The sequence below is a fragment of the Micropterus salmoides genome, unplaced genomic scaffold (assembly GCF_014851395.1).
Source record: "Micropterus salmoides isolate LMB-PRFRI ecotype aquatic unplaced genomic scaffold, ASM1485139v1 Ms_hic_scaffold_14, whole genome shotgun sequence".
In the NCBI taxonomy this organism is placed as follows: Eukaryota; Metazoa; Chordata; class Actinopteri; order Centrarchiformes; family Centrarchidae; genus Micropterus; species Micropterus salmoides.
In genome coordinates, this window is record NW_024040485.1 from 31,527,045 (window position 1) to 31,537,780 (window position 10,736).

Genomic DNA, 10,736 nt, shown 5'->3' on the forward strand with positions numbered 1-10,736 from the left:
TTTGTGGTCCTTTCAGCCATCGTTCAGGGCGACACTCTGGAGGAGATCTACGATCAGGTGAAGCAGATCATCGAGGAGCAGTCGGGTCCGTTCATCTGGGTCCAGTCCAAGGAGAAGTTATGAGGATCAAAACGCTGTCCGCTCCATCGCTCCTCTCTTTAGATTCACTTTGTTTTATTTTGAAAAGTCGACCTGCAGACGGCAGCCTTACCCCCCCACCCTCCCTGATCTATGTCTCGACACAGCGGCTGACCAGAGTGATGTTTTCTTTTCTATTTTTTTGCCTGATAAGACTCCATGTTGGGTTTCCTGACCAGCAGAGTAAAGCACACAGGAAGTCTGCCGACACCACACTCGACACGGTACAGCTCCTTAATGTTTAAGGGAGGAGAACTAACCAGGACGGGAAGAAGACGAGTCCACCAAAGTGGCGAGAAGACACGTACGATTTTATCTTTAGTTTGTTTTTGTTTTGTGGGTTTTTCTCCCTTTTTTTTGGTCTTGTAAGGTGAGCGGCGACGGACGGACGGAGTTTCAGTCTCAGGCAGCGTCTGTCGGTCCGGAGGAAGGCGGTGACACAAAAAAGCAAAACTTTGCACGTTTGAGCTTTAACAGCATGTCATTTAATACCCCATTTATTTCCCATCAGCCCTTTCACCTCAGCGTCTGACGTCACAGCTTTTCTTCTTCTGTTCTGCTCATTTGATCACTTTTACTCTTTTTTTTTTGTACACGAGTCGTTTAGTTTAACTCTTTCTGCTCCTCGCTGCTGCAGGACGTTTGTCGGGACGCTCTGCAGGGTTCCTGCTCTGCTGCTAGGGGGCGCTGTGGGGCTTCACACTGACGTCTGGGTGTTTTTAAAGATTACATTTCAGCTTGTTTTCAGTTCATTCATTTAGATTTTAGACATTTAGCTTTACCCCCATTTGAAGAGGTCAGAGGTCACGGCATCGTAATTCTACCTACACTGAAAAACATCTATAGCCTATAACCTCCTCAAGTCGTTCTGTCTGTAAACGAGTCAGTTTCTTTAAAAAAAAAAACAAAACAAAAGGAGAATATTTCACAATATTGTTTTACTCAAGAAAGAGGAGAACAAGAGAGAGTTTTGCGCTCGTCAAGAGAAATAAACGCGTTTTTCAGAAGGACTCTGTATTCACCAAAGACAAAGAAAGACTGGAGACATTTACCACAAATTTATTGTCTTAAGAAAACATGATAATGAGAAACCTTTCCTGATAGCAAAAAAATCATAATTAAAGTAAAAGTAAAGAATATTGTCTATCAAGAGATTGTTTTCTTGAAGTAATGAAATACAATTATATGAATACATAAAGAAGTACAAAAATATTTATTATTAAGAGATAACAAATGTTATAATTAGAAGTAAGACATAATAGGAAAAGTATCTTATAATCACAAGCAAACCAAAAATTACTGAGAAAAAAGTGATTTTTTCATATTTACGGAAAAATTTGATATGTGAAAATGCATAATGACAAGAAAAGTGTATATGTGTGAGAAAAGTTGAAGTTTTCTTGTAATTATAACATTGTTTTTGTGTAATGATAAGTAAATATCTGAGTAAACATTTACATAAATATTTTTAATTTATAGAAAACAACTTTATAATCAGAATAAAGTAATAACAGGAAAAGTATGTTATCACAAGCAAACCAAAAGTTACAGAGAAATATAGGTTATTTATTTCATAATCACAAAAAAATGTGAGAAAACTGGCAGTTTTCTTGTAATTATAAAAATTTTCTTCTCTCTCATGACATAACGATTTTATCTCGTAATTATAAAAAATCATTGAAAAAATTCCAAATGTTTAAGTTTGAAAGACAGATCGACCTGCTGAGACCAGATGTTTTTACAGATCAGCTGATTTTAAACAGATTTTATCATCATCAGTGTGTTTGGGGTCGTGTGGTTCGGAGCGGCGCCCTCTACGCCGCGAGTTCGAACCCACCAGACGTCCGTTAGTGTCTTACCATTAAAAGCGATGTCGATCATGCGACGTGAGTCGTGAACCTGCAGACGAGCGGCCGCCTCCAGGTGTCCGCAGGTGTGTCCCGAACACGCAGACGGTTATTGTACAATGAGATTTTGACAGATATTTAACCCTCGGTAAACTGCCTATTTTGTTATAATAAAAGTCTATATTGAACTTTACTTAAGCACTACTACTACGGGAATTATTTTCTTTGCATTGTTAATCATATATGAATAGAAAAGTATAAAGATATTTGAATATATATTTTTCTTTTTCTTTGATCACCACCTCCTCTGTCTTTTAATTTTCTTTTTTAAGCATAATAAAAACTTAACAAGAAAACAGGAAGTGGTGCAGTGCTCTCTTCTTCTTCTTCTTCTTCAGATGTTTAATCCTGACGTTCCTTTTAGGATGTTATGACCGATAACACAGATTTAATCTTCCACATTAATCCAGTAACTCCAGTACATCGTGCTGCTGTTTCAGGTTTCTTTATATAAAATGGTAAATGTTCAGGAGCTGTTCAGTGTGTTGCCCAAGGACCCTTCAACATGAGGACGTGAGGAGCTGGGACTCAATGTTAATCTGGATACTTTATATTAAGGTGATAAGTCATGTGACTAATTGATGGACTCTATCAGCAGGAAACAGTTATCACAAGGTTGATGGTTTAACACAAACGTTAATGTATAAAATAGTTTCAGCCTCCATTTTTTGTGTATCTCCTGCTCATAAACATGTTTTTAGTTTCCAGAATCATTAATCATATTTGAGTCCTCCATGCACGCCAATGTTAGTCATGGAGTCCCACAAGGATCTGTGCTCGGACCAATCCTGTTCACCTTATATCTGCTTCCTTTAGGCAATATTATCAAGAAACACTCCATAAACCTTTATCATTATGCAGATGATACTCAGTTATATCTATCGATCAAGCCAGATGAAACTAATCAGTTAGCTACACACCAAATATGCCTTCAGGATGTTAAAACCTGGATGACCTGTAATTTTCTAATGTTAAACTAAGTTATTGTTCTAGGGCCCAAGGACGCATTATCTAAAGATATAGTTTCTCTGGATGGCATCGCCCTGGCCTCCAGCACCACTGTGAGGAATCTCTGAGTTATCTTTGATCAGGACATGTCGTTTAAGTCTCACATTAAACAAATTTCAAGGAATGTCTTTTTTCACCTACGTGATATTGCAAAAATCAGGAACATCCTGTCTAAAAATGATGCAGAAAAACTAGTCCACACATTTGTTACTACTAGCCTGGATTATTGCAATTCCTTATCATCAAGAATCAAGTCCCATAAGAGTCTCCAGCTGATCCAGAATGCTGCAGCACGTGTTCAGACAAAAACCAGGACAAAAGATTATATTTCCTCTGTTCTAGCTACATTTAAAATCTTACCAAGAGAAATATTTCAATGTAAAATCTTAAGTAAACGTAGAAATGTTACAGTGTATATATCTTACTGAAGTAGAAGTAGAAATACTACAGTTTAATACTTCATTACAGCCAACTGAATATCCACACAGTAATACAGACGGTAAAGGTAGTAGTGGTGCAGACTGAAAATAAATAATTGATACAATTATTATTATTACTAGTTCTATAAATATCAGTACAAAGGGAGTCGAGTAGGAACATGTTAGCAGCAGGATTAATTTGTCGTATAATGGAAGTAGCATTTAGTTTAAAATAATTTGTATAAATGATAATAGAGTATGTAGTATAATAGAAGTAGTAAGTAGGATAGATGAGTATGTTGTGTAATAGAATGAGTATGTAGTATAATAACAGTACAATAGAAGTATTATGAGGTATAATATATCTGAAGTTTCTCGTCCAGTTCATAGTTTTCCAAGGAAGGATAAAATCACAAGCCAATTGGACTTTGTTGAAGATACTTGATACTGGTTCGTTAGTGCTCCTGGTGTCTTCACCTGAGGCCAAGAGGTTACGTTTGTTTATTTCCTATGAAGTGCTGAAAGTACAGCATTGTAAATGGTGGTTTAGGCCCCCTCCTCTGTTCAGAGACGGTTTCTCCACCCCTGTGTAAATGGCTTCCTTGACACCTCTTTCAAAAGATCGTCCTCCCCTTCTTAAATGTGCACCTGGTGGTCCTCAAACGAGTGTCCTCTGTCCTTCAGGTGTAAGTAAACTGCTGAGTCTTGACCTGAGGAGTTTGTGTAGTGGTTGTTTAGTTTCCCCAACGTACAGGTCTGTGCATTCCTCACTGCATTGGACCGCATACACTAGATTGCTTTTCATGTGTTTGGGTATGTGGTCTTTGGGGTGGACCAGTATCTGTCTATGACAACTAGCTTGTGTTCCAGTGGGTGGTTGGAATCAAAAAGTAGGTATTGGTCCATGTTTGTGGGTTTCCTGTAAACTGTTGTGGACATCTTCTCGTGTGAACTTGATGTTACTGTCCACAGAGTCGATGTGTTCTGTGAAGGTATGCACTTCCTGGGTTTTAATTTTGACACGTGTCATCCACATACCTGTACCAGTGGCTCGGTGCTGTTCCTCTGAAGGAGTTCAGGGCTTTGTTCTCCACCTTCCATGTAGATGTTAGGCACAATAGGTGATACTGGTGAGCCCATGGCACAGTCATACAGTACAGAATACAAAATTGGTATGTAGTATAATATCATTAAAATGTAGTATAATAGAATTATTGGAGCATAATATTAGTATGTAGTGTGTATTTGGGAGTACTGCTGCTCTCTAGTGGCTACAACAATGCACTGCTTCACTTATGAGGCCTTTTACTGCCGCTGCTGCTTCAGCTCCTGTTACCAAGCCCTTCCTGAAATACCTCAACAACTATTGGATGGATTGTGATGAAATGTGTTTCTGTTTCCGGCTCTGACAAAGAAGCCTTTAGTCATGTTTGTATGAGGACTTGTTGGCTCTCATCAACACCAAGTGTAAACTGTAAAGTTCACCTTTGATGGCTAAAATCCCCATAAATAAAGCCCATGGACGTGACCTCCAGGTGGGTCGTCATTGTTGGTCTCTGGGCTCAGTTCAACTCTGTGTGGGTGGAGGGCTCAGTGGAAAAAAGGCTTCCAGACAACAAGAGAAAAGACAAACAGCTACAGAGAGGGAGAGGAGTTGATGAGTGTGTACAGCAGCAGATATGAATCTGTTCTCAGTGGTTATTAGGACTCATAAAAAAAAACTGTTGACAGCCAATCAGCACTTCCTTTCCTGCAGCAGTGTGGGTTTCTGCTCTGCAGCCTCCTCACCGCTAGCTGCACTTTTTCACATTAATAACACAATGACAGTTACAACCGTCAAATCATTCTAGGAAGTTCAGTTTGATTTCAGCGCTCAGTACTCACTGTCTCAGTTTTGATCTGTTATTAATCTGTGAGAGAAACAGCTCAAATCCTGAACTCAGAGCTGAGAAGCTGAAATAAAAGGAGATATGTTCAACCACCTGCAGTCTGCTCTGATCCCACTTTATGACCTCACACTGATTCTAACAGGTAGTCAGACAGCAGAGTGTTCACATGGGAATAATAACTAAACAACGTTTCAAAACGGCAGCAGGCAAAATAAAAAGTTAAGCAGCATTTTATTGGTTTAGAAGAAATAAATACAGCCATCATGTTGCCGACAGTCAGTCTTCAACCCGACTGATGGAGCTGCTGTGGGATCATTTTATAGCAGTTGTAGCTTCACAGCAGCTCTGCTGTTTGTTCATGTGTGTAAACAACAGTGTCATCAGCGTAGAGTTTTACATCCACACTGACACAATTATAAAATGACTTGTATATAACAGCTATATGTTTATGTTCGCTCATCTTTGTTTAGCTTTGTTGTCCTTGTTTAGCTGTGTGCTTATATTCATATCTTCCTGTACATTTGTTCTTGGCGCTGTGTGAAAGTATATTGTGAGCTGCTTACAACCTGAGTCAAATTATTTGTAGCTGTCAACTCACATTGCCAATGAAGTTAACTATTTGCTATGAGACCAACCCGAAATCCATAAAAACAAGGATGTTTATAAAACCCAGATGCTGTGATTTTTTTAGTTTATTGAGAAAGTTACTCTAAAAGAATTCTACCACACTCTGCATAATGTATTAAAAAGAGAACAGACAAATATTGTAAATGATAAAATATCTAGCAGACAGCTAATAATTCAGTTACATTTTCTACAAGAGGAAATAAACTAGATGATCAAAATAACACTATACCACAGAATTTACACTCAGTAACTGCAAATATATGTGTTTATATTTTTTTGAAGACTATATCTAACCTGTGCACAACATAACATTTCTGAGTGGTGATCACTGAGATGAATTGATGAGATCTGATGGTGAGAAAAGGCGAGCAGAAAACAGTCAGTCATCATGTGTGCAGCCGGTGGACGGTCCCTTGTTTCTGAGGATTCACAGCAGAGGGAGTCCACAGCAGTACACCAGACTCTTCACTATCAGCACTGTGTACAGCAGCCAGAGCAGCTTCACCCTGCACTGAGACTGGAAGGACACTGACAGACAGACAGAGACATCAGAATATCATTAGTATACTTGGGACCTTCCAGGTGGGACGACGTGAAGACGGGTCGGCTTCAAAGTCCCATCTGATTCTCTCCTTTAAAGTTAAGAACTACAATTAACTTTCTAATTCACAACTAACTACAATTTCTGACAAAGTCCCTCAAGGATCAAACAGAAAGTCTATATTTAAAAAGAAACAGGTTATTATGAGTTTGAAGTCAGACTAGTTGATTTTTACATGCAGCCCTAACTGCAGCAGAACATTGGAGCTGTCTATGCAGAGAGGCAGCAGGTGATCTTACAGTCAGCTTGCTGCAGAGCTGCCAGGTCTGCTGGCTCTCTCTCTGGAGGACAGGAGGCCACCGGAACCTCTGAAACAGAAAAGGAGTCAGAAAGAAATGTCAGTCCTCTGCTCCTCTGCTCTCTTTGACAGCGTCTCCACATGAAGCTGAATCTCTGCTGAACACAGTCACCAAGCCTTCATTACCTTGTTCTGTTTGGGCCTTCACTTCCCCCCCCTCGTGCTGGACGTAGCAGCGGTATTTATATTTGGAGAGAGCGTCCTGATGAATCACTCTGATGGCGGCGGTGCGTCCCGACTCTCTGAGCTCCAGCTGCACCTCCTCAGCAGGTGCCTGCACCTCCTCAGCAGGTGCCTGCTCCTCCAGAGACTCGTTCACCTTTCGTCTTTTCCAGGAGAAGCGGACCAGAGGAGGAAACATGTTTGAGGCCACACACAGCAGGGAGCTCTTCCCCTCATGGTGGGCTCTGGATGCTGCTGGGTACACGCTCACCACGGGCTTCACTACCGGCTCAGCTGAAGTTTGACAGCAGCAACAAGCAGCACAGACACACATTCACACAGTCAACAGCAGCTTCCAGCACTGCATTCAGTCTGATCCTGGAAACTACATGGACTCTGATCACTGAGCTCCTCATCAATACAGCACACAGTTCACTACATGGACTGGATTCACCTTCATATCACACACGTCATGTATAATAATAATATTTATGTTATATGAGGAAAGAAAAGAATTTTACTTATTTAGCAGTTCTACATATGCTGGATTCTTATAATATAATTATGAAATATCCCCTTTAAAAACTTAATGTTTTATATATTAGGGTTAATAAACATATTTTAATAAAGGTATTTTTTACGTTCACATTAAATTAGTTATACTTTTACATTTACTTAGACATTATATATCATATACTTTATTTTAACGGCAAAAAATCTAATTGTTGCATCAGTAATTTCATAAAGTTTTAAAATTAAAAAATTCTATATAAAACACAATTTACATATATGTTCAGATACATGATCGAAAGTCTGATGAAACAACAATACTGTAATATAAGTACATTTTAATGTAACATAATATCAAACATTACATAAGAATCAAAACTACTGTTTACATGTTAGGGTAAAAATACATATTGCACCAAATTACATATTTACTTCACATAAAATAATTTCAAGTCAAGTCACGTACATTATTTATAATTTCTGAACTTTAACCACTCAACAACTAATCAATACATCAATAATGTCTTTGTTTAATATGTTAAATGTGAATAAAGACAGCTTTATAATATTAAATAAGATTCACTATTGACTGATTACTTTTTAATAATGTAATAATGTGATGTTAAAATTATAAAGAACCTGATACATCATTTTTACTACCATATACTTTTGAAAACATGTTTTATAATTTAAATTATAAAGCATCACAAACTATTTGTATTTATATTAAAAGTATAAAATGCAAATATATTTGTGTGAGCGACTTTGTATCACTCTATTTCACATATATAAATACATAAATTATAGTTATTGCAATATTATCAGTATCTGACTGTCGTGATGTAAATTTTATCATTTAAAATGAATAAATTATCCTGTACAACATATTTATAGTAAAATGTCTTTTCAAAAACAATAGACTGCGCTGACTCACTGAGAGGATCAAATACTGTATATTTACAACTTTGTCAATATCTTACTTTTTCCATATGAATCAGTTTTGCTGGTGCAAAAATAAGAATAACTTCAGTTGTGCAGTGAGATTTAAACATCTTTTCAGGAATTATGAACCTTTTTATGTAACAATAGCTGCACGGCTGCAAGAACTCTACTAATTATGAACAAACTAATATTTGAAGCCTGAAGCAGCAGAAACTCATTAAAAACACATTTTAACTTGTTCAATAAAACAACTGAAGGAAAATGTTTATTCTTACCTGTTACATACAGTTTAGTTCCAGAGCCAAAGATGATTTCTCCCACAGTGAAACAGAGTAATACAAAAACCTGTCAGCTGCTGAATGTGTCAGCTGAGGTGAACGAGTCCAGATGATGAACCAGGATCATATTTCAGCTGCATGATGTGTTTCTCTAATGTTCATATCAACATGACTGTCTCTTCTTTTATTGTCTTTTTAGACACACTAGCAGTGTTGCTCTGTGCATGCTGATGTCTGCTGGTCCAGATGGACTGGACCTGGACCAAAGGATGGATGGATTGACATTGTTGTTCAGACATTCTTGGTCCCCAGAGGATTCACTTCATTAATTCACTTGATTCTGACTCTTCAGAAGAAGATGCAGATGTCCAGGCCCAGACTTCCTCTTCTGTGCTCTTGTCATTGTTTACAGTCCGATAAGCAATCTGAGAGCCCATCAGCTGTCATCTGATATAAAAGCTAATCTGAAGTTAAATATTCATCAGATGATAGCCGATGGTTTCTGCCTTATTTGCTCTCCACACGGACTGTTGACCTGCATGCAACCAAAACCAGCTCAGATTTGATTGGTCAATACTATTCGGACTACAAACAGAAACCAGAACACATTCATATGCAGATATCTGTTTACAGAGATTATTTCTGATCTGTATCAAGACTTTAAGGATAGACGGTGCTGTATGCTGTACAGATTGTAAAGCCTTTGTTAGCCGGTGTTAGCATCAAATGCCAACACCGAATCTGAAGGAGAACATCTGGTGGTCCCTTTTATGTTTCTTTCTTCCCCCCAGTGCCTGTAGGTTTCTCTATTAGGTCTTCTTTCACCTACAACTGATCTATCTGATGTTTAGACTCCAATGCTTCGTCATATTGGAATCTCTCACTATCCATGAGTGGTTCTCTGATCTGTGGAGCCAGTGAGTTCTTGTAAATATTCTTGTAAGATTCCCAGAGAACACTGATATCTGCCAGCCTGACGCCTGAGCTACTGTCTCTAACTAATCAGTCTAAGTACATGTGAGAAACACCTAAAGCTAGAATGTCAGAAAACACTTATGGGGTCAGCTAAATTACTCTAAGCTAGAGCTGTCTTACTTTTCCCTGTCACATCAACAAAGCCCCTTAAGAAATATTCTCCACACGTGGCTATGCATAGGCTACAGCGTACCTAAGGAGGAGATTCGACAAAAAACTATACACTGAGCTTTGTGAGGGAAATGAGGAACAGGTGAGCAGGTGGGCGGGGAGGTCAGGTGATGGGAATGGTGGGAAAGATGTTAGCTCAGTGCGGGGGAGAGTGGCTGGATGTGGGAGTCAGGTGACTGAGACAGATGGAAACATCTGAGGACACCTGGTGGACAGGTGGAGAAATGGTAATGAGAGGTGGGAATGTGTCTGAAAGGAAGGACAGAGAGGCAGAATGGAGAAACACAACTGAGTCAGACACTGTGACCCCCCTCCAGTTAATCTGTTCATGTTTGTGTTATTAAGATATTAAGATACACTTTGGTGTGGGTTTGAGTAAGAAGCACTCGTGTTTTGCTCTGAAGTGTTGGCTGTAATTTTTGCCAGCTTGCTGTGTACCGAGCATTTATTCTGTGGAAATAGTGCAGGATAAAACTTTAGCTCTATTTAGTTTTACCCTTATATTAACTTAGATTTATTTTTATGTTCATAATATTTTATTTAACTTCACAGACATCTTAATATTAAAAATTTGTATTGTTTTTAGATATTTTTTTGCACTGAATGTTTTTTGGTATAAAGTTGACTTTGCACTACCTCGTTCCCCTTCGAGGGAACTCGAACTGCGTCGGTGACGACACTATGGGAACGCCTCTGGGCGTGGCAGGGCTGAAACCATGAGTGAAACTACTCCGATCCTATCGGCGTTGCTAGAACGGTAGCGTGTGACGGCGTAACTGGAGGCGTATATAAGCACGCCGGCACACCGGAC

General features: G+C 38.8%; 1 protein-coding gene and 1 gene segment (V, D, J or C); one reads left to right on the forward strand and one right to left on the reverse strand.

Annotated features, from left to right (window-relative positions):
• LOC119902695 (disks large homolog 1-like) overlaps nt 1-1,508 on the forward strand; it is a 163,271-nt gene extending 161,763 nt beyond the window's left edge. For all 14 annotated transcript variants that reach the window (XM_038719037.1, XM_038719038.1, XM_038719042.1 and 11 more), the window contains one exon: nt 17-1,508. In XM_038719037.1, coding sequence (XP_038574965.1) covers nt 17-123 — 107 coding nt within the window. In that variant the 3' untranslated portion in view covers nt 124-1,508. The remainder of the gene's footprint in view (nt 1-16) is intronic.
• A 3,363-nt stretch (nt 1,509-4,871) lies between these two features.
• LOC119902698 lies at nt 4,872-7,527 on the reverse strand. The segment is given in 3 exon segments: nt 4,872-6,516; nt 6,829-6,897; nt 7,014-7,527. Coding segments are annotated over 3 exon segments (540 nt in total).
• Nucleotides 7,528-10,736: the final 3,209 nt, after the last annotated feature.